This window comes from Thermobia domestica, chromosome 5 (assembly GCF_964235325.1).
Source record: "Thermobia domestica chromosome 5, izTheDome1.hap1.1, whole genome shotgun sequence".
In the NCBI taxonomy this organism is placed as follows: Eukaryota; Metazoa; Arthropoda; class Insecta; order Zygentoma; family Lepismatidae; genus Thermobia; species Thermobia domestica.
This window is the reverse complement of record NC_137458.1, coordinates 169908174-169932581: the sequence shown is the minus strand read 5'-3', so window position 1 is coordinate 169932581 and position 24408 is coordinate 169908174. Positions and strand designations below refer to the sequence as shown.

General features: G+C 37.3%; 1 protein-coding gene across 2 annotated transcripts in view; it reads right to left on the bottom strand.

Moving 5' to 3' along the window:
- Nucleotides 1-24408, bottom strand: part of LOC145686263 (mannan endo-1,4-beta-mannosidase-like) — a 506707-nt gene that overhangs the window by 279309 nt on the left and 202990 nt on the right. The window contains exon 3 of one of the 2 annotated variants that reach the window (XM_081759386.1): nt 15775-24195. The exons of the other annotated variant lie outside the window; for it this stretch is intronic. Coding sequence (XP_081615512.1) covers nt 22383-24195 — 1813 coding nt within the window. The 3' untranslated portion in view covers nt 15775-22382. Of the gene's footprint in view, nt 1-15774; nt 24196-24408 lie in introns of those variants that run through there. 2 annotated transcript variants of the gene reach the window in all.

The window sequence follows — 24408 nt, the reverse complement described above, 5'->3', positions numbered from 1 at the left end:
TCCTACTAGTACTACTACTTATCTGCACAAAAATAAGTAAATCATTTTTGAATATTATTTTCTTATTTGAATGAAAAAAAGTGTTATGAAAATTAAAAAGAAATAAAAACAAACTTTTCTTGGGGCTGGGTTTGAACCCACGCCAAAACGATTTCCGTTGCTCGCCCGTGGCGTTAGCATACTCGACCATGAAGATTGACAGCAGCAAGCATTTGATTTCTGTTATATGTATGCTACGTGGAAAGAAACCGATAACGCCAACCAATCAGAATTGTGTATTTAGTTCGTACTTCCGGGAGTATCTCTCTCCCTAGCTAGTCTTTCCACTGCAGCACCCACAAGAAATTTGATACATATAACAATGGCGCAGTCTTATTTACAACAGACCAGTTTCGTTCTCGAAAATTTTATGATTTGGCTCATGACAATTGCTACGGTGTTGCAAGTTTGAGGTACAAAAACTTAGATTCGGTCAAGGTGAAAAAGCAATGGTAAAGCGAATCAATAAAGTTACAGATGGAGATAGAATGTGGTAGAAGAAGCCTGTATTCAGATCGGAGCTTGTGTCCAGATGGAAAAGTGAGCTAAGTGATCAAAATGGAGCTTTATGCTCAGATGAAAGAGAAGCTGTGTGCTCAAAAATTTAAATGGAGCTGTCTGCTCGGGGAGCTTAATGATTAGCAGCCTTATGCAAAGTCCTTCTGACATGTGATTAGTGACATACTAAAGAGTTCGACTAACGTATGTTTCCTGCAGTGATCAGGCCTTTAGTATGACGCTAATCATACATCAAAACGACTCTGCATAAGGCCCCAGAAGTTTAAATGAAGCTGTGTGCTCAGCTAGCTTTGTGTCAACAGGAGATATGTGCTCGGAAGTTTAAATGGAGCTGTGTGCTCTGGGAGCTTAGTACTCGACAGAAGCTGTGTCCTCAGAAGCAGAGGGAGCTTTGAGTTCAAAAGGATTCAAAGGTTCTTTTGCTCAGAAGTTTACAAGCTGTGTGGTCACATATTCATTTAGAGGGAGCTTACTGATCAGAATTAGTATAAAAACGGTATTTGATAAAAACGGACCTATGGACCTTTAAGATTCATTTTTCATGTTTTTGGCAGCCTATAACTTGGAAAGGAAGCATATGTGCACTCAGGTTGGTCTATATTTTTTATCTTGGTGACAGGAATCACCTAGCAAACGTTATTGGTGTTGTTTTGAAACAACCTGTATAAACCGGACGAAAGCGTGAAGAAACCTTCCTACTTCCAGGAGTTTAGCATGACCTCAGTATAACTGAAAGGCGTAATTAGTTTACACAGGGCATATAAAAATCAATTGTGAATCCACACGAACAAAGCGTCCAAGAATACCAGATCACCCCTCCAGTTTTATCATAACATGGCACAGGAAACAGAGATCCGTCTTATTTGCTTTCATAACATTTATGTAAAAACACGCTATGCTAGCCCTCAGGATTTCTGTGCATTTGGACTATCAAAAGAGGTTTACAATATCATCAACCACGTCAACCCTGTACAAGAGGTCTACAATATCATTTGACATAAAGAGAACACGAACAGAGAAATACAGGGTACCTAGAAATTGACTCCCAATTTAAACTTTTCTTAGCTTCATAATGATCAAATTGTTATGCATTGCTAAAATTTCATTTAAGAATCATTATTATACACCAGTTTTCGTGAACGGTAGGGGTATTTGTGACTTCTGCAGGTACTCCAGCGGTATGTTTACAAGAACTTGATGAATTTCTTTTTCTCACACCATTAAGGTATTTAGATCCTATTACGGTACCTTGTTTTGTTTTTGGAGTTACACGGGCAGTTATGAAATATTGATATTATTTTATAAATTCAAGCGTGATTATACACGTTCTTGTATTATTTTTTGCAGGAGAATGGGCTACAGGAAGAGATCCACAGCCCTTTCTATTCTCGTATGACAACGGTCCAGAAGCAGAATCAAGATTGATTATATTTGGAACAAGTAAATACCTTATGGAGATATCGAGAAGCGAAAGATGGATGACGGATGGCAACTTTTCAATGGCTCCTAAAATACTACGTCAAGTTTATGTTAGGCTATTCGAGTTCCGATAGGTGAGACTTTCATTACTACGGTGTTCGCCCTAATGCAGAGCAAGACAAAAATGACACAAAATTCATATGAAGAACTATTTTGTGCGGTAGCGCATCAGTGCAATGAATTTGGTGTGTATCCGAACCCTGCATCTGTGGTTATTGATTTCGAGATAATGGAATGCAATGCAGGCTGTAAAAGCAACTTTCGGAAATTCAACTCATTTACAGGATTGAGTTTTTCACCTGACTCAGTCTACGTGGAGGAAGGTCCAACAAAAGCTTGGACTCACAGAATGGTACGAGAACTATGAAAAATTTTGTCTATTTTGCGGGAAAGCGAAGGGATTTGCATTTCTTCCCATGTGCATCGAGGACTACAAATGCTTACGAAAGAGGTTTCGGAAGAAGATCTGGAACTTCTGGACTATTTTGATAGTATTTACGTGTCTGGTACGTATCGCCGTGTTAAAACTTGGTCTGCAAATATTCGTTTACGCAATGTGCCCTCTCTATATCTCCCAGATACTTGGAATGTTCACCACGTCACTGTGAACAACAATTCTAGGACGAATAATATTGTGAATCATAGGATCAGAAGTTTCATCATCTGTTAGCAGGGGTGGATCCAGGGGGGGCGATCGCCCCCCCAGAAAAGGAATCTTTCTTATTTTATATATATAAATAAAACCCATCCCAAAGTTTGGAGCCCTTAAAAGTGGAAGTATTACAACCCACCGCCCCCCCCCCAGAAGTCTGTCCTGGATCCGCCCCTGTAGGAATGTCCAACTCAACTATTTGGAATTTTATTCATGGAATTCAACACGATGAAGCAACAGTTTCAACTGTGTTTTATCAAGATGTTGTGGGCCAACCATCAAAAACGAAAACTGAAAGAATATTTCAGCTTTACAGAAATGGCTCCAGTTTTTGTGTTTAGCATATAACACTGGAACTAAAAGTTGAAAAGATTTTTTGCTTGTTCTTTCCTATAAGTTATACATAATAGGAAATGAACATGTAAAACACTTATTGTACTATAACAAGTTATATTTTGTTCAGTATTTTCTGTTCTGAATTTTTAATATTGGCAAAACCTAATATTTGTAAATAGTAATAGACAAACCCATTAGGGACCCATTTTGCATGTTTTTAACATTTGCTAAAGCTGGCATTATGTTGTTCTACTGGTGTTTGTTCTTGTGTCGAGTATCCGAAACTTCGATTTTGCAGAGTCCAACATAAACTGAATTGTTTTCTAAGTTTGATTAGGATAAGGAAAGCTATTTGGGCCGTTTACTTCCTCTACTTAGTTCAACAAAGTGAAAAGATAACAGTGATAATAAAAGTTCCTATATACTAATATTTCTGTGATAGGATTACCAGAAACTTTTTTCTCTTATCTCAAATATAATATCTAAAATATGTAACTATTTAATAATCTCCCTCGATATATATATTTGGATTATGCTGTACCGTTTTGCTTCAATTGAAGATTAAGAAAAGCAATTTCAAAAAAATTTTCTAGGTCATTTATTGTATTATGGTTATTTCCGGTGACAAAATTACTTTGTCAAAATTTCCAGTGACGAAATTACCTATATGCTAATATTTTGGAGGGGAAATTACCGTGACAAAATCATAGATGTTCATTTTACTTCGACCTCACTCACCCTCGCCCTTGCAGTAGCAGTTGGCCCTCGCCCTCGCGAATGGAATTATCCATCGCCCTCGCGCGCCCTCACCCTCGCCGTCGAAGCTTCTCCTCGCCCTCGCGCACCTTCGCCCTCGCCGTCGAAGCTTGTCCTCGCCCTCGCGCACCCTCGCCCTCGCTGCCGAAACTTGTCCTCGCCCTCTTCGTCGAAGCTTTTCCTCGCTCTCGCGCACCCTCACCCTCGCCATCGAAGCTTTTCCTCGCCCTCGCGCACCCTCACCCTCGAAATCGAACCTTGCCCTCGCGATAGGAGTTGTCCATTATCCTCGCTCGCCCTCGCCTTCGTGCTCAACACTTTTCCTCGCCCTCGCGCACCCTCGCCCTCATATCATTGAGGGCGAGGGTAATTGAGGGTGAGGAGGCCTCGAGAGGGCCTCGTTCGTGAGGATCAGAGCATCAATTATTCAATCTATTTGTTGAATTATTTCCTTATCGTCAGTGGCGGATCCAGGGGGCGATCGCTCCCCCCAGAGGAGGAAACTTCTTTATTTTATATATACAAATAAAACGCATCCCAGAGTTTGGAGCTCTTAAAAGTAGCTCTAAGTAGCAGTATTACAACTCACCACCCGCACCAGAAGTCCGTCCTGGATCCGCCCTTGCTTAACATACGTCCTAAAGAAAGGAAACTAAACATATCATCGTATAACTTACTGTGGAACACCTGTTACAATGGAGATCTCGGTCAATAGTGACGTTCACATCATTTATCAACAGTATCCAATGCCTTTACTTCAAAATGTTCCTTGAACTACGATGCAAGGATAAGTATTCAGCCACACAAGGGCGGCTCTCATGAGGGTGAGGGTGAAATCAAGGTTTGATGAGTGGCGGTAGAGTGACTATCTGTCAGAATTTGACAGTCAACACGTTGGCCATCCCTGATGTATGTAGCGTAACTGAGCAATTTTAACAAATTCAAAGGGAAAGATCTAAAGAGCTTAATTTTGAAACTCCGTCAGCAAACAAATAAAATACTTCAGAACACTCATTTTCATTCTATGAACCTTAATACATACAAAAACTTTATATTTCCAAATGAAACTATATAGCGACATGCTATGATGTGTGGCATTTGTGCGAAATTAATAATAATATGATTAAACTGTTTACCCCCAACAAAATCCTGCTCGTTTTGCTGAAGTGGCTTTTCCTAAGTTTTATATGTTTCATATATCCTACAGTTTTTTTTCAGATCTTTTTTAATTTGTCCAAATTTATATTTCTCCTTTTACCACACAATCGTTCAATACTTGCACTATAATATTTACAATCAGTATATCATCCCGTAACGTATTTTATTCCTAATAAAAATCATTGAACAAGACAACATACAAACCCTATCTCACTGGCTTGCACGCGAACCTTTGGTGCATGGGGTCCTGGGGACAATTCCGAGTGGGAGAACATTGAACGACAGTGGATCGAATTCCACGTTGAACCTATAGGTACACTTCTCATATAGCCTCGCTGACGAGAGAGGACGCTAAACGGCAATCAGTCAACAGTTGCAAATTTCGGCAGCATAAACAACTTATGTCTTGTGGAACTTACTAAATTTATTTTGTTACAGCAGCTCTTTTAACAAAATTTCAGTATTAACGTGTCAGATATTTCTATTTAAGGACAAGAAAAAACATATTATTTATTTTGTAACTAAATGATAGCTCTACCCACGTAGATTATAAAAGCAGAAACAATGAAAATCGATACAATAGTGACTGACATTATTTTAACAAATATCGATTCAGATAATAGTTTGGGCTGTCACAAAACTATGAAAAGTTAAAAATTCCGATTAATTGTAACAACTTCATCAGTGGTGGACATTGCAGAAGGATGTATGCTATTAATCAGCCCATTTCATAGGCATCCAAACTCACGAGCCCAAGGTTCGCTAGCTCGGCATTCGCGCTCAACCGTTCTCGGGTTCAATAATTAAGCGCTACCCCGAGCGCCAATGAAATAAGTCAGCGCGAGTCCAACTGAGGAAAGTGAGCCCGAGCACGATTCCCAAAGGAATGAATGAGCGAGAGCCCAGTTGAAAAAAATGAGCCCGAGTCCGAGAGAGTCCAGAGCAAAATGGACATCTATGAACCAAAGTCATTCCATCAAGTCTTTCTCCATCTGATCTACTGCATTCTGATGGTTCTCTCATTGATTGTGTTTGTTCAGATATCAGCGCTTTTGTCATTTACTGCTGAATGACGTGAGTGACTGTCTCTCTGTCTACCAACACTCTTTAAACATGACAGTGTAGTAGATACTTCTTATCTAAAACGTCTCCAACACAGGGAGAGCAACAATGAGGCACACTTACTTCTTAATGTAGCGCTATTTCTACCCGCAAACTTTCATGGGAAAAATCAAATATTATTCTTATTTGCATTATTATTTTTAATAATTATGTACGTACACACGAGAAATTGTCTACTGCAATTAATTGAAAGGAAAAATACGATTAATGTATAATCTAGCTATGACACTAACTTTTCATCTAGGGGACATGGCAGATGGTATTTTAAATTTTGCCTCTCTCCAAAAGAGGTCAAACAGCAAACTCCAGAACAGTTGCTTTTAAGGAAGCTTGTCCTCCTTTCTCGCGTGCCCTCGTTCTCCTGAAGGAAGTTGTCTCTAGCCATCGTGCACCCTCGCTCCCGCAGTAACACTTGGCCCTCACCCTCGTTCACCCTCGCCCTCTTCGTCGAAGCTTGTCCTCGCGCTCGCGCACCCTCACTCTCGCCATCGAAGCTTGTCCTCGCCCTCGCTGCCGAAACTTGTCCTCGCTCTCGCGCACCCTCGCCCTCTTCGTCGAAGCTTTTCCTCGCCCTCGCGCACCCTCACCCTCGCCATCGAAGCTTGTCCTCGCCCTCGCGCACCATCGCCCTCGCTGCCGAAACTTGTCCTCGCCCTCGCGCACCCTCACCCTCTTCGTCGAAGCTTTTCCTCGCCCTCGCGCACCCTCACCCTCGCCATCGAAGCTTGTCCTCGCCCTCGCTGCCAAAACTTGTCCTCGCCCTCGCGCACCCTCACCCTCGCCATCGAAGCTTGTCCTCGCCCTCGCGTCACTGTGGGCGAGGTAACTTGAGGGTGAGGATGCCCTTGAGAGGGCCATCCTCGCGAGGGTGAACATCTCTGGACAAAATTATCTAAGTTCGTGTCTGTGTGATGGAATAAACAGGTGATGGACTCAACAACTAAAGAACGTGCTTTCAGTTTTCTTTATATAGGTGAGGAAAATAATCCTACTGATGTTGCATGTCCAAGCGACAGTAATTTTCGGGGATGGTAGTATAAGGTAACCAAAACTATAAAGTGAAAATTATTCCTAAATTTATTTAATTATCTATTATGATTCAAGTTGTGTATAAAATCCTTTATTTGAGAAAATAAAACAGAAATATTGACATCACACCACTGTGAAGTGTTTTCATATAGACGGCATTTAATAAGAGCAGTGATAATTTCAGGGGTTGCCCGGGGGAATTTCCCTCTGGACGATATACTCTATCGTGCTCAATCAAGGATGTTATAAATAGAAGATCTGCCCATATGTATCTTTAAATCGATGAAGCCAAAAAAACAACCGAGCATAGGTACGTCTGATTGGCTACTCTCATATCTGTCATCTTCTGATTGGCTACTTTCGTATCCGCCATGATTGTTGGCTCAAAACATTGCGAACTTATTGGGCGGAGTGGGCAGAGTAGGGGTGGCGAAACTGTGACGTATGGCTTCAAGATTTTGTTGTAAGGGCAGATCCTCTATTTTATAAGATCCTTGTGCTCAATGGAGATTCCAAGTATTTTTGTAATACTACTTTTACTCCTAGTATACTGAAATTTCCCCCGGAGAATATCTTCTGAAATCATCACTGAATACGCATATTTAAATAAACACGACTTATATAAATGGAAGTCAACTATCCTGGAAAAGAAAGAAACTTTCTAAATTCAAAAGGCTTACTCCAGGCAGGGGTGCCATCCCCCCCAAAGCTGATGGCGCACTCCCCCCAAACTAATAATCTCTTCCCTCCTCAAAACTCAAGTCCTCTAAAAACAATTGCCCAGTGTAGCAGTAGTTTTTATAGTACTAGTAATTGTTATTTTTGTTGTTGTTTTATTTCCTGTAGTAGTATTATAGAATGCTTGTAGTAGTAGTAGGGGCAGTAGTAATTATAAAAATGGCATTACTTTTATTAGTAGTCTTGGTACTGTACAATACTAAATATGTTCTATAAGGATATTGAAGGGTATAAAAACTTCTACACACTGTGTATGGCACAGGTGTTCTTCTTTTACAATTAGTAGTATTATTTTTTTCTTTACAAAATATTGATATAATTCCCCAGTACATGAAAAGTAAGACGCAAGTTACAAGTTATTGAGTTTGATACCAAAAGAAAATGTTATCCTCGAAATTAGCCTACAAAAAGAAGTGATATCCAACAAAAAACATTCCTGTAAAAGAGCCAAGTACGAGTGGCCTTAAAAAGAATTGAAATCACAAAAATAGGCGCCAAGTTCTGGTGGACAACAGTTACAAACACTCACTGGCTCACTTCAAATTTGGATTTGAAACTTGGCTGTTGTCTGTATGGTTACCACTAGCTCACAATTATGTCAAACTACTTTATAATTTTCAACAGACAACATAGGCAAGTTCCAAATCTAAATTTGAAAGTGATTCCTTGAGTGTTTGTAACTGTTGTTCACCAGAACTTGGCGCCATCCTTTCATATAGCAACTTGCCCGGTACTTCATTCATAGAGTTTCTAAGCAGGAGGTAGGTGGATTTTTCTCGAGCTTTAAAAAAAAAATCGCATCTTGTTCCAATGTTATTCTGACGACAGCAAAATTACTTATTCGACATTAGAGTAAAATTCTTCCCCAATTTTTTTATTCTCCCCAATTTTTTTTCTCGATGGCACAACTTGCGCCATTCATCCCTCCTGTAGGCGGCCCTTCTCTCTTAAAACGAACCAACCTTTCCTTTCATACGGCTACTTGCGCGGTACTTCATTCATCGAGTATCGAAGCAGGGGGTACGGGGGTTCAGCCCGGAAAATTTTTGAAAATTAGCTTCTCAAAATCGTGTTTTAATGCTATTCCGACAGAAAATTGCTAGTTCGAAAGTAGAGTAAAATCCCCCCCAAAATTTTTCTCAATGGCGCAGCTTGCGCCATACATTCCCCCTGTGGGCGGCCCTGACTCCAGGCAGTTCAGAAATTGTTACACGTTACAACTATTTGATTTTCCTGTAATTGCAGCAGTAGATACTTAAGCAAGTGTATTTCACTTGTAAGGTAGACTTACTAGTTGAGTTTAACGACAAAAGGGACGTTCAGAGTACAAGGTATTCATGTCCAATTATCAAACTTGTAAGAAAAAGAAACAAAGTTTGTACGCTTCGTTTAAATACATGGAAAAGTGAACACTCTTTCTCACACTACAAGAGTGATTTGCACTATCTGAACATGAATCAATTAAGCACTGAAAGGAGCTTCAGGCAGAGATCTTAAATATGAAATATGTCCAAAATGACAAAAAGTAGACTTAAATCCCTCGTGCAGTGAGTGCTCTATATAAACACCATACAAATTACTACTAGAATATACCACTAGATGTGTTCTTTAATACCAAATACAATTTGTACATAAGCTGATATACATACGAATATATAGCCATATTATAATATTTAAGGGAGGTTCCCGGGCTTAAGCCCCACGAAAGTTTATTTGCTATTTTAAAGTAAATGAATTATCTTGCAGAATGTTTATATTTCCAGGAATAAACTTAGCAATGCCCCCGAGACAAAATCGTAAATGCGCCACTGTAATATATATATATATATATATATATATATATATATATATATATATATATATATATATATATATATATATATATATATATATATTGGTCTAGGAATTAATTCGTGCGGGTGGACAAGAGATGGCGCAACGAACGGAGCGTCCCACAGTTCCGTGTATCCACACATGTGTTGCAAACCCCTGTCATCGCGTATCGTTCGTAGTATAGGGCAGTGGATTAAAGCGTCAACAACACCAGTTTGTAGTTAAGTGAACATGGCGCAATTTGTGCCTGATAAAGTGTTTTTGCGGGGTGTCCTGCTGCATTACTTTAACATGCAGAAAAGTGCGACTGAAAGTCATCGTATTTTGGTGGAAGTGTATGGTGACCATGCTCTAGCTGAGCGAACGTGTCAGAAGTGGTTTGCACGGTTTAGAAGTGGTGATTTCGGCTTGGCAGACCAAGAGCGAGCTGGACAGCCAAAAAAATTTCAAGACGAAGAATTGACAGCATTGCTCGAGCAGGATTCGTGTCAAACGCAGGAACAACTTGCAGCAGCATTAGGCGTTGATCAAACAACAGTCTCCAAACGCTTGAAAGCCATGGGAATGATTCAAAAGATGTCACATTGGGTTCCACATGAATTGAAAAACAGAGACGTTGAAAGACGAAAAACCATTTGCGAATTGCTGCTTCAACGACAGAGCAGAAAGGGGTTTCTGCATCGAATTATTACGGGTGATGAGAAGTGGATCCATTACGAGAACCCTAAACGAAAAAAGGCCTGGGTGAAACCAGGTGAACCAGGTCCATCACAACCAAATCGAGATATTCACTGTGCAAAGGTTATGCTGTGCATATGGTGGGATATGAAAGGTGTGGTGTACTATGAGCTGCTGCAAACGGGTGAAACTATGAATGGAGAACGTTATCGACGACAATTAATGCGTTTGAAGCAAGCTCTGGCCAGAACACGACCAGAATGGGAGAACAGACATGATAAACTTATTGTTCAACATGATAACGCTCGCCCACATGTCGCAAAACCGGTCAAAGCCTATTTAGAAAATGTCGGATGGGAAGTTTTACCCCACCCGCCGTATTCACCAGACGTTGCTCCTTCGGACTAGTACTTGTTCGATTGCATGAACAACGATTTGATTGGACAGCGGTTTACTTCTTCAGAAGATATCGAAACATGGGTCTCTGACTGGATCGCTTCCAAGGATGAGGACTTCTTTCGCCACGGAATCCGTACATTGCCTGACAGATGGGCGAAAGTGATGGCTAGCGATGGACAATATTTTTCTTAAGGTATTTATGTATTTTGTGTTTGTACTACAGCTTCAATGTGTGCGTACCAACCGCACGAATTAATTCCTAGACCAAATATATATATATACATTAGGGCGGGCCGAAAAAATATTTCTTTTTTTTCTTCTTTCTTTTTTCTTTCTTTCTTTCTTTCTTTCTTTCTTTTTTTTTTTTTTTTTTTTTTTTGAAATGATACACTGCGGAAAACTGGCGTCTATGGTAGATAAATGAAATGCAATAGAAAAAATATTTTTTTTTTAAGTCTGGCGGTAGCGCAACGACCCTAAACTTGTGAAAATATACGATTTTTATAACTTTTCCAATATATGAGAAAATTCAAATAACTTCTATAACAAGCTATAGGCATATTTCAATAGAAAAAATTATAGAAAAGATAAATAAATGGAATATGAATACATTTCACAATTTAATAGTAGCGTATTACATTTATAAAACATTCTTTTTTAACAAAAGACAAATTTCCATTGAAACAAACATTTTTTTTTTTTTTTTTGATTGTGTAAAAGTTAAATTTGTAATGAAACACAGTCTTTTACTTCTCTTTAGTTTCTTTTGGTAGTTTGAAAATTGATTTGTTTGAAAAACTTGGCATTGAAGACCTTCTGAGAAGTGTAGTTTTTATAAAACCATCCCTGGGATTGGAACTGACGACTTTTTGTGACGCTTCAATTACCAGCTTCAAGCATCTTCCCATGCTTGGGTGTGAAATGAGAATTTGTTAAGAGTTCCACTCAACCGCTGTTTCACCTGATTGGACCTTAGACCAAATCTTTTAAACGGTAAATCTCCACAGTAAAGGCGGTGGTGAAAGTGTAACAGCGTTCCAGTGAATCATTTCGGTGTATTTGTAGCTATAGTACTCGCGCCGAGTCGTGAAGCTTGGCCTAGATCTACCGATTTCACCACCCAATAGAACGCGAGGGTGTGTTTCAGTCGTCAACTCCCATCCATCAAATTTTGTCAGTGTCGTCTCTCGCGCTACACGGAAAACTTCTCCCGAGAGTACAGTGTTGTCGGATTGGCGTCAAGTTCCGTTTTGTTAATTCTTACGTTATATTTTCGCTATTACTATTTGTGCTATTGCTACCATTTTAGAACAGTTGTTACAGAAGTTATTGTTGTGCAGTGTTATTATTGGTAATTTTTAAATGCCTTTTTCATATACTGGTTTACTATGTATTCAAAGTATGGCAACATTGTTGGTGAATTTCAGCTGTTTGATGTTTCCCCAAGTGTGCGCTCGGGAAGCGGCTCCACGAATTGTACCGAAGTTTTCCGATGTGTTAGAGCTCAAGTAAAATATTTCTATGATTGGTTTAGAGCCCAAGCATCACGACTCCGAGCGAGTACTATAGGACAGCAAATTGATCTTAGGTAGTCGGAAACTCCTTATTGACTTTCTGTTAGAAGTTAAGTTTCTAGCTTTTATATATTTTCTGAATTGTAACTCTCTTATGTGATCCCTTGTATCTACTATAATACTTAAAAGCAAGTTCTCCGGAAGGGGAAAAAATACGTTTCTCTCAATTACTGGGTCAAAGACTTTTAGCAAGTTTTCTCGCAGGAATCTTGACAATTATATAACTTCAAATACATGTTTTGGCCCATCTGTGAGGTACTTACTTTTTTGATATGAAACCATACTGGCATACAAAACTTTAGGATAAAATAAACTAAGTTCTTGTGTTCATCTGTTGGGTTTACATGACTTAAATACAATCGGAGAACTCTGTTCGCAGTTGATAACCATCTTGAATGGGAAAGTGGGCCTGGTTCACGAACAGTTAAATCTTCAGGACAGCTTTCTGATTTTATAACGGAGCTTATGTCCAGCAGGTACTGTTGATCTTTGCTTAAAATTTTTCGGTCAATATCTGGAATCTCAGACTCAACACTCAAAATTTACCACTGGTAATTTCTTACATTTACTGAGCTATGTGCCAATTGGACCAGCAAATGATTTTGGCCCAGTTGTTTCACCATTTAAATGTAAAAACAAACGCCGGCATGGCAATTCATTAAAGTGTAAGAGGCACACACACCACTGTAGTGGCCTTTTAATTTGTTTTTCAATTTGGCAAATAATACTCGTTTTACACCCTGTATTGACAACTCTGCCATCACATCCAATTACGTCGAGTTCATGAAATGAAAATCCAGCTTCAGTCAAATAAGAAAGAATGCTATTGGCAATGTTTTGAGCAGATCCAGAAAAGGGTGAAACATGACCAACAAACACAGAATTAGGTTCTTGTAAAATTGAGTAATGTTCCTCTTTTATAGTTCTTCAAACCTGCTTTGAGTTTAATTTCTCAATCACGAGAGTGTCATCCTTTCTTCCATCAAAATATAGAGCTTGAAGTGGGTTATGCCTGTACTTATTCTGCATTTGGAGTTCTGAGCGGTTAGCACTTTCTTCTCTTCTAAGTATATTTTTGTCAATAACATGGATGTGGTCATCATCAGTTACAATACGAAAATCTTGCAACACACTTGAAGCGATAGCTTCCGTTGCTCCATCTGATACTCCAAAACGATGCTAGTCAGAGCAGTATTTTTCAATTTAATGCGCATCTGCCATGGTGACTTACTTTCAGGCTCAAATTCTTCGAAATCTCCATCGTTGCTATCTTCTCTCTCTTCAGACGAATCACTGCCTACTTCTTTTGACAGAAGAGTTTCTGCATTTATATATTTTGAACAAGCTGGCTTGATAATAAATTAGCATTGGACTGAGTTCTTTTATGTTCAACCAACTTCCTTTCATGTCTTTGGGCAATTTTTTTGTTTTTGTTTGTTTGTTTGTTTCCTTTACTTCCACACTTCCAGTTTTACCTATATCAAACTTTTCTCGGGGGTACAACAATTTTAGTTCAATAATGGATCTCTTTCGATTTTTCACAGTTACAGATAATAGTCACAGGACACTCACAGATCTCATTATCAGTGACCTTTTGGCAATTGCAGTCTAATGTTATTTGGCACTTACATACAGAGACATCAAACAGTAACAAAGTTTTTCTTTTGAAATCTTCAACTCTCTTTCTGAACTTTTCCTTATCCCGTGTAAAGGACTTTATAGGATTACGATAACTAACATGGTATGTATTTATTATGTAATGTGCATACATTAGCTTATGTAAATATATTAAAATCGTGTTATGCATATAATTATTTTGCTTCAAATTTACATATTTTACATATATTTTCCGTATTATAATTTGCATTTAGGATAAGTAAAGGATTAGTTGTGGGAGTAATTGTGTATAGTTTATTTCATTTTTGTGTTTATTATTATTATTATTATTATTATTATTATTATTATTATTATTATTATTATTATGTGTGTGTGTTATGTAAGTATGTCAGGGAAAGGATTAAATCAAGACAGAAGGTTAATTAAACACATCGATTTGGAATCTAAAATGTGCAGAAAGCAATGCTTTGGAAATCTTAGGAAGCTGGACGGTATATCGCATGAACCAAGCAAAAAAAAAAAAAAAAAAAAAAGTTGGGAGATTTTTGGTCTCAAGGAAAAGAACACCCAAAAGTTAGATACAGCTGGTCCATAGTTGCTAACTCAATGTTTCAGAAAGAAGAGAATATAGCTGAATCTTCAGTATTCATTAACCTGCGGAAGATATATATGGAAAAATTACTATGGTCAGAGACGATGTGATCTGGAGACACCAAGTCGGGTGCAGCCATTGTTTAAGTTTGCTTGCTGGAGTTCGTAAGTACATGCGAAACTTCGTTTACAAAGAGGCGTTAGAATTTTGGAAGTTGACCAGAAGTAACACCTTTTGAGCAGATAGCTTCACTTCCAACGGAAATTCGGCCAGCTAGAAGCAAACCTAGAATTTCGCAGCTCCCCTCACCTTACCGGAGCAAAACCGAGGAACTGAGCATTCCATGCAGAATCCTTCACCCCTGTAGATAATTTTACTTCCACAAGTAATTCTTTCAATATTGTAAAGATTTTCTTGGTATTTCGTTATTGTAGAATATATGTTAGGTTAGTCGCTGTATGGTGTTATTTTTGTGCCATATCAAAAAAGGCTTATTTCAGTACAGGACGACCCGGCAGTCCTCCATGAAGGGAATGCATGATAGATGTAAGAGCGTAAACATCGGGGTCATAGCAGGCGACGTCATGAGGAGAAAAACTGCACCGACGATTGAGAAAATGTGAAATTTCTATGTTTTTAAGATATGACAGCATGTCACAGTTTCAAATAAGCTGTCTTACTGCATATAAGTGTTTATTCTAGTGTGGGGTATGTTGACAATTTAATTTAACAAAAATAATGAAAATATGACAATTCCACTCTAGCAACCCCTCCCACAGGTGAGTGGTCGCGGAGAAATCCCGCTAGGCGGCAGCATAGTCGGGTCGGCATGAGAGGAATGTGTTCTTTCAGCTGAAAAATAGACAATTTTGGTGAGAAAAACGTAGAATACATGTTTAATAAGAACATGATTAGTATTGCTACGTGTCATTTGAAAGCTGGATATTTCAGCTATACTGTGGATACATCAGTTCGTGATTATCTATTAACAATTTTAAATGATTAACATGAGAACCAGTGAAAGTGCAAATTAAGGTCAGAGGGGACAATGACCTCTGTAGGCAATCCTTTTCATCCCCGCTTTACCGTCATAAGACTCGCAAAAGCGGGGAAGCGAGCCCAGCCTTTTGAGTAGAAGCTGGCTTTGATAAAAACAAGGAGGCAGGAGGAAGCGAGGCAATTCGTGTCTCGTCATCGGAAGAGAGGTATCACTCTTCGTGCTGTCGTATAAAAAAATCGGTTCTTGACGTGATAGCGCAAAGATCACTCTTCGCGCTCTTCACGTACAGAGGAATTTGTGACTCTGTTATAGTAGCAGACAGTCCTAGCTACGAACATTGAAGTTTATCTTAGTAAGCACTTATATGAGCGATATGCGCAAACATGTTGTAAATACATAAACTAGAACTATATAAGCATATATATTCAATATTTATCCTAGTTAATATATTCAGCGTAGAATGTGTAAATATATCATCTCTCGTTATTAATCCTGCGCAGCGAACTTCGCAACTCTGTGCGTTAAGTACAGGACAGTGGTGTGCGAACATTTATAAAATATGAGCAGGATACAATAATCTGTTAAGCGAACCCTATAGTGTCATCTTCCCTTTACTATTAGGGTGATGAAGTTAGATAGTCGTGCAATAGCCACCTAACAGGCTGGATCGCGTTAGGTTAGGCGAAACAACCTGTGCCGAGATCCTGTTCCACTGCAGGCACAAGATCCAGAGAATTGCTAATTGTTCTCTGAATATTCAACCGAAGGGGAACCAGGAGGGAAGCAGACTATCGTCATGTTTTAATGTGGAAGACAAACATGACCTCCGAGTGACCTACGTTCTGCTAAGGGGAAGATAGCGAAACCAACGGCAAGGATCAAGAAGAAGACCGGGAGACATCCAGGAGAAGAGGAGAACCACCGAAGATGCGTCGAATCGTGCACGAACATTTAATCTAAATAAATCAGGCCTTAAAGTGAAAATAAACATTTCGGCGAAACAATTCTGAAAATTTTAATATTTTTTTGTAAAATCACTGTATATAGTGCTGTTGTGTGTGTGTTATTACGCCTAATTAAAAGTTATTCAATGAATTTCGTGTGCAAATCATTCTCCACAGGAAGTCTTACAAGGTATGTGATCAGTGTAATATTATCATGTCTTCCTTTTCAGCTGCCCTGGAGTTGTCAATGTCCGGTAAAATGCGGTGTCCCAACAACCAAGTGTTGTTGTGTGAGTGAGAATTCGTATTCCCTCTAACCACCTGGGGAAACACGTAGACCTGAAAATTAGAGTCTCTCTTTTTATTTGAAATACTATTCTACATTACATTCTTTTTGTTCAGTAAGATCACTTTATCTTTCTAAATTACATATTTTGCTCTACCGACATTTTAATTTAAAAGCTCTACCGACTTAGCTAGTTATTTACATATTTTTCAGAACATTAGCATTTCAAGATTAACATATTCAAATTTATTCAAATTTTGATTTAATTTACATAATAATTAATTTATTCTCCACTCTACGGCCCTTCCCCTTTACAATTAACTGTTAGCGTTACTGTTTGTATTGAAGCTTTATCAAATACAGATTTAACTTGTGCAACAATATTCTAAATCATTTTTCAAACTACCTAAAGAAACTAAAGAGAAGTAAAAGACCGTATTTCATTACAAACTGAAGTTTTACACAATCAGAAAAATGTTTGTTTCAATGGAAATTTTTCTTTTTTCAATGTGTTTTTATAAGTGTAATACGCTACTAATAAATTGTAAAATGTATTCCTTTTCCATTTATTTATTTTTTCTATAATTTTCTCTACTGAAATATGAATATTGATACTTGTTATAGAGGTTATTTGTATTTTCTCCATGTATTGGAAAAGCTATGAAAATCGTATATTTTCTCAAAGTTTAGGGTCGTTGCGCTACCGCCAGACGTAAACAAAAAATATTTTTCTTTTGCATTTCATTTACCTATCATAGAGGTCATTTTTACGCTGTATAGCGTTTCAAACAAAGAAAAATATTTTTTCGGCCCACCCTAATATATTTTATATATATATATATATAAAGGGTTGATCATTTATATTCATACGCTCTTGCAACTTTTAACCTAATGGGTACAAATCGCTGAAGTTGTACTATGCAAATATCAAGAGAAGGGCATTGTTTAACTTTCTCTGCAATATAATAAATTTAACAGTAATTAAACATTAAGTTGTATTTTAAAATATACTACATCAGATTATTACGTGTTTCAAAGCTACATGTAAAGCAAAACTTTACAGTATGACAAACATCCAAAAACAAACCAATTTTGGAGACAGTAATAACGTAATTGACATGGACGAAGTACTGTACACCCAAAGTACTTTAGTGGCGAATAGTACGGTCATTATACGACGTATTTTAAACAAGTACATAGAAAATTACAAGGAATTGACTTTTTTCAAAGGATTTTATTTCGAAAAAGTGTGTAGATAATACCATATCCAATTTGACTACCACTATCCGGTGTTAGCTCAACACAGACCCCGCGGTGTTGGCGTGTGTTAAATCCGGATCTGTGTTAGTATTTTCGGTGTTGATTCGACACCATGTCAGGGTCAGTAGTGTGGAGAAAAGTGTTGAGTGTTACTTTGGCGGTGTTGCACTAACGCGAAGAAAGTAACACAGTGTGTAGTGTGTTAATTATTTTGTGTTAATATTACACCATGTCAAGTATCAATAGAACACAGTCCCTGTGTTACTTCAACATCATTTTCTTATTTCAACACACAATCTCTCATAATTCAAGGTCAACTACCGGCATTTGACACACAACTCCAAATGGAGAGTGAGTTGTTGTAACCACCTGTTTGTGTTATATTTTAACACAATCGTGTTAACACATAGGCATGTCGTTGAAATAACCCAACGATTTTTTTTTTACAGTGTATCATCCAGTAAAAACTACAAAACTGAAAATCACAAGTCAAACAGTGTACGCTATTCTTTAAATTTTATTTTAATGATGGTTTCCAATTGCGATGTGCAAAATACTTACTATTGCAGTTAGTGATTTCTCCAGTGTCTTTCCCTGGTTTATTCGCTTTTCTTTCCCACTTAGAGACATACTAATAATTCTGAACACACACCCTACCCTTTCATCTGAGCACTAAGCTGTCTTTTTTCTGAGCATTACATACAATCATTACCAAAATATACTACTAATGAATTCTTTAATACCAAACACAATTTTCACAGAAACTAATAGAAACATAAATAAAGTTTAAAAGACAGGAAAAAATACTTAATATCACCCAGTAAAAGATACAAAACTGAACATCACAAACTAAACAGTACACAATGTTCTTTATATCTTATTTTAGTCATATTTTTCCATCGCCATAAGCCACTATTTATTACTGGTGTTCGTTATGTTCCAACATTAAGACAGTAAAAAAATATATCCTAGACGACACCAGCAATTCACAGAAGTAATCCACCAGACCTGTGACCAAGAGACAACGGAACATCGTCATACACATCCAGAGTATGTACGAGGCTAGGCTAATTCTTAAGAAACAAGAAAACATGTCTCTCTCTTCCCGCTAAGTCCATAATTTTCTTTCTCTCTTCTATACGACCATGTGTGTCAAAACAATGCAATGAATGATAACTACAAAGTTTACCAGAGTAAAAGCACGTGATAATCACAGAAATGAAAAGCTATACGATTTTCTTAAATAAGGAATCGTCTAAACTGAGCGACTTGTAAAACTTGTATAGAATATACGAGATACTGCTCAGTCCAAAAAGTGTTATGTTAAATTCCTTCGTGTAGCCCTGCCAAAATCATTACAATATTTATCAATATAGAAAGACGACCAGAACTATTTTGAATATGTTAAGAAATGTCACAGCGGGAATCAAACACATGAATATTCGAACTCAAGTAGTGATCATCATTAATCCAATAGAAAATTCTGCAGTAATGTTATAGAGTTAGCCTTTCAGCTGCTTCCGGGTCAACAAATCTGAGAAGCTGGACCCAGAATTCCCGGACAAAAGTCGTGCCCAAGTGATCTGTGCCATCAGTGGTGGTGTGATATCCAAAGAACACAAAAGTGATTATTTCATTTCGAAATTCCTATTAAAATATTATTGATAGTTTACGAACTACCTTACTCATTTGTGATATAAATCTCAGGTGAGCTATGCTCAATCTCGGAGTGCAGTTACTTATTCATTTCATTTTAAGATACAATTCGCTTTAAAATGTACTAAAATGCGAGTAAAATCTCAGCCATAGGACAACTTTATCTCAAGTTTGGAGTACACATTAACATTTTATTGAAAACTCGTTATATCATATATATAACAGAATTTCGCGGATTCACTTCCCGTATGGGTGGTATAGGGTTCGATTTAGAAGCCCATATATTCATCAGTTTTGACTCAAACTCCTCAGTCGATTAGATAGCTACTTAATTTGATTAAAAAGAAAAATCCGGCAGAGAACATTAACGCAATGGTTCCAAACCTTGTTGACTGACAACACACTTTACTGAATGCCCACGACATCGCAATATGCTTGTTTAATTTTTATTAATAATAGTATAAATGATAACAGTGTAAAACTATAAGTTTCTGTAAAATGGTTACTCAATGCAGTATTGGGCACTATCACTTCCGCTGGAGACACTGATTGGTACACCCTGTCTAAAATTTGATTTGAAAACTAATTATTATTAAATACTTCATGATGTTTAAATTCTACAATTTCGGAACACACAGGTTGGGAAGTGTTCCGTTCAAGTACAGATGGTGTACGATGCACTAACCACACATTAGGGCACTTTGCTCTTTCCTTTTTTGTGTATATTGTGACCACTATATAGCAGAAAAAAATTAATGATAAACTTGTTCACTGCTTATTTTGTAAGAGTAATACAAAAAGAAGATTTGATCTGGTAAGAAATACTTAATCATTTATTTAGTTATCTATGATAAATTATAAAGGGATGATCGAATTCGATAATATGTAAATACCTGTATTGTAATATGAGGAAGAGACGATTTAGGACATCTCCAGTGACTATATTGCATATTTTCCCAGCTCTACAAGTGGATTCATTTTTGTACAAATATAACTTTACTGCTAATACAACGTAAAGAATTACATCAGACTACACATTGGAACACCTCTTTAGATAGGTATTGTAATCGTTTTCTTACTTTGAAGAATAATAATCTTTACAATAACATTAAAATCGATTGTTTTTACAATTTTTCATACACCTGTAAATTATCCGATTCCACATTCCGGAAAAGAGAAAAAATAGATGTGATAATTGTAAACGAACGGAACAGTTACCTTTATTACTTTCATACTCATGAATCTGCCTTCATACATATGCAGCACCTTTTTCTTTTCCACGCCTAATGAGAATACATGTCGTATTACTAAATGGTAAACTAAACCTGCACATGACTGTATATTGTTTGATAACTTTAGCGTGGTACCTACTCCAAAATCCAAACTATTTCCTACCATTAACTAATTATGGAACAATAGTACAATTTTACAGGATAATTTACCCTAAATCATACAGGGGTGGACAAAAATATTCAAATACTCGACGAAAAGTGCCTACCTAAGATTAATATGGCGTAGAACGACCTTTGGCATACAGAATTATTTGGAGTCTTTTTGGGATATGTATTACCATTCTTCTTGCAAAACCTGTGCAAATTCCTTTACTGATGATGATGGTGGAGAATTGAAATGTCTCTCCAAAACTGATTCCAAGGGTTCAACGATATTTAGATCAGATAATTGGGGAGACAATGACAGGTATGACACCTCCTGTTGGCTCAGAAAATAGGCCTGCACGATGTGAGCAGTGTGAACAGAAGCATCATCATCTTGAAAAACTTATCACTAATAGCGAACACACAATAGCACCAAAGATGGCACAGACGTGATCTTACAGAGTAACGATGGGTTCAGCAGATTACCACGATATATCTGCCATAAAACGACGGACCCCCCCGCCATGTTTCAAGCGCATAGCAAACAATCCAAGTCGCGAGCTTGAGATAGTGTTCACTACAGGTAAATTCGACGAGAAGTCGGAAATAATGTAAATATCAATCTGAACCAATGATCTGCCAGTGCTGAAGTGTTTAAGTTTTGCAACTTTGGTACAACTGCCTTCTCTTCCCAGTATTTGTCTCCTTGATGAGATACTTCGGAATAACGGTTCGTACATAAATACTTTGCTTTGCGGAGTTTCCTTCGCATTGTTTTGGTACTGACAGAGTTTCTAAGTACGATATTCACTTCTGCACTAACGTTTGCTACTGTCGGATTCTTATTTTGCATCACAACCTTGAGTAACGTTCATCCGTTGGTCTCTATCACTCAAAACACTTTTTATTACACATTTGTCGTTTGATGAACTCCGGTCTTGTTATATGCCAACATAATCTTGGATACTGTGCCTCATGATACAATACTTCTGCTATCTTGCTTACGAAGGCACCTACCATCCGAGTTCCAACAATTTGTACACATTAAAATTCCGTCAGCTCTGACATGATTCCCTAGCAAATGTACAGAAGTCTGTCTCGACTAGAAATGAATCTTGCCAAATGCTAAGAAGACTATAAAGGTGATTGAATTGGGCAAGGACAGCAACACGACATACATACTCCGCTATAACAAAAATAATATCAAGCAGGCATTTTTACAGTGTGTTTCCATATTTTTGTTCACCTCTTGTACTATATTATACTAGTAGTTCATGTTATTTATAATAAAGATTAATGTTATTTATAATAAAGTACACCTTGAGTGCCTCTCACCATACTATTTTTTACCATGTATACTTCTAATATGGTTTGCAAGAAGTATTTTACGCGAAAACTTTCTATTACAGATTTCACACATAAAAGGTAGCATATGAATTCGTAAATGAGAAAGTAAAGTAGGTTTAGAAGAGAAACGCTTTCCACATTGAGAGCACTCAAATGGTTTATCATTTTTATGGCTAATCTTGTGGCGATGAAGACCATTTCTTGTTGAAAACCTTTTCATACAAATTTCACAAATAAATGATTTTTCTTCGTAATGTGCCTGTATGTGACACTTAAGTATATATTTTCGAGAAAAAGTAGACCCACAAATGTCACAAACAAAATTTCTAATGCCGTCGTGAGATGACAAATGATACTCCAGTCCCACTTTTGTTTTATAAGATTGCCTGCAATACTCACATTCAAAAGTCCTCGTATATATACATGGCATTTTGTGGGATTCTTCATGTTGCTTTAGATACAGCAAAGATGAAAAATTTTTGTTGCACTGATTACAACTGTAAGTCTTCTGTCTCAGGGTATGAATTTGCTTCATATGCTTGCCCAGATCAACTTTATGCTTGAATATTTTAGTACATGTACTACATGGATATATTGGTAACATTAAGTCATCATGAGTAGCTATATGCCTCTTTAGGTGATGTTTCCTAGTAAATGATTTCTGACATACCTTACATATATAGGGTTTAACTCCCGTATGAATTCTTTCGTGCTTTACACAATCACAAAGTTGAGAAAATTTGCGAGAACAAAATTTGCATGCGTAAGGTTTCTCCTGTGTATGGGTTCTCATGTGTATAACCAATTGTTTTTTTTCTGTAAAAACTTTATTGCAGAGCGCACAATTGAATATCATTTTATTAGTGTGAAGTAACGAATGCTTCTTTAGTTCATGTGGATTCCGAAAACTTTTTTCACAAACTGTACACTTATAAATGTTTTGGGATGAATGTGACTTCAAGTGAGATCGAAAATTACATTTCTTCATGAATGTCATTCCACAGCTTGTACACTCATAAGGCCAATTAGTAACGGTATTTACATTGACACTTTCTGCTATGACGTTGTTACAATCTGATGGCATATCATTTGGACCAGCGCTTAAATGCCTCTGTAAGGTTTTTAAGGTTGAAAAGGTTCTTCCACAATCATCACACTCGAATTTTTTAATAATATTGACAGTATGAGAATTCCTCATATGATGGTTCAGTTCAGAATTTGTGTAAAATCTCATCATGCAGATAGTACAGCAAAATGATTTTAGGCCAAAATGAGTATTTAAATGAGATTTTAAAAGAAATCTACGATGAAAGGTCATTGAACATACATGACATAAATAGGGTTTCTCGCCTGTGTGAGTACGCATATGCACTTTTAGATAAGATTTAGACGAAAACTGTTTTTTACACTTTGAACATATAAACTGATTACAAAATCGATATTTCTCATGATGTGCACGTAATTTTGATGTTGCGTTAACCACACTTGTATTTTCTACATGATTAATTTCTGAATTTTTTTCTTGGGTTGTTGTAGATTGAGTTTGACAAGGTTTCGGCATTAAACATCTCTTCTCTTGAACTTCAGGAGAGAATATGCGTGCACAAAAGTCACACTGATAAAAATGGTTTATATTATCTAATACCAAACGAATGTGTAATTTAAGATTGTTTGCTTTGCTCCTAAATGTTATACAATTATTTTCTATTCTGTTTTGTGCTCCTATAGATTCTTCGTATAAACATTCCTTTGATAAACTATTTTTGCAAATATCTTCAGCAGTGTTTACATCTTTAAATCCTCCCCTGAAAATTAAAAACAGGAAATCATTAACAAAAGGTTTAATTTTTAGAAATGCTCTAAATTACCATTTACTTCCTTTCTAAACTCTTTCTCTGCATCTCTATGTGAATACTCTCATAAAACTGATTTACAACAGAAGACTGCGAAGAGCCAGGAAAGCAATCGTATGAAAGAATACAACTTCATACATATAAAGAATTCATTTAATAGATAAT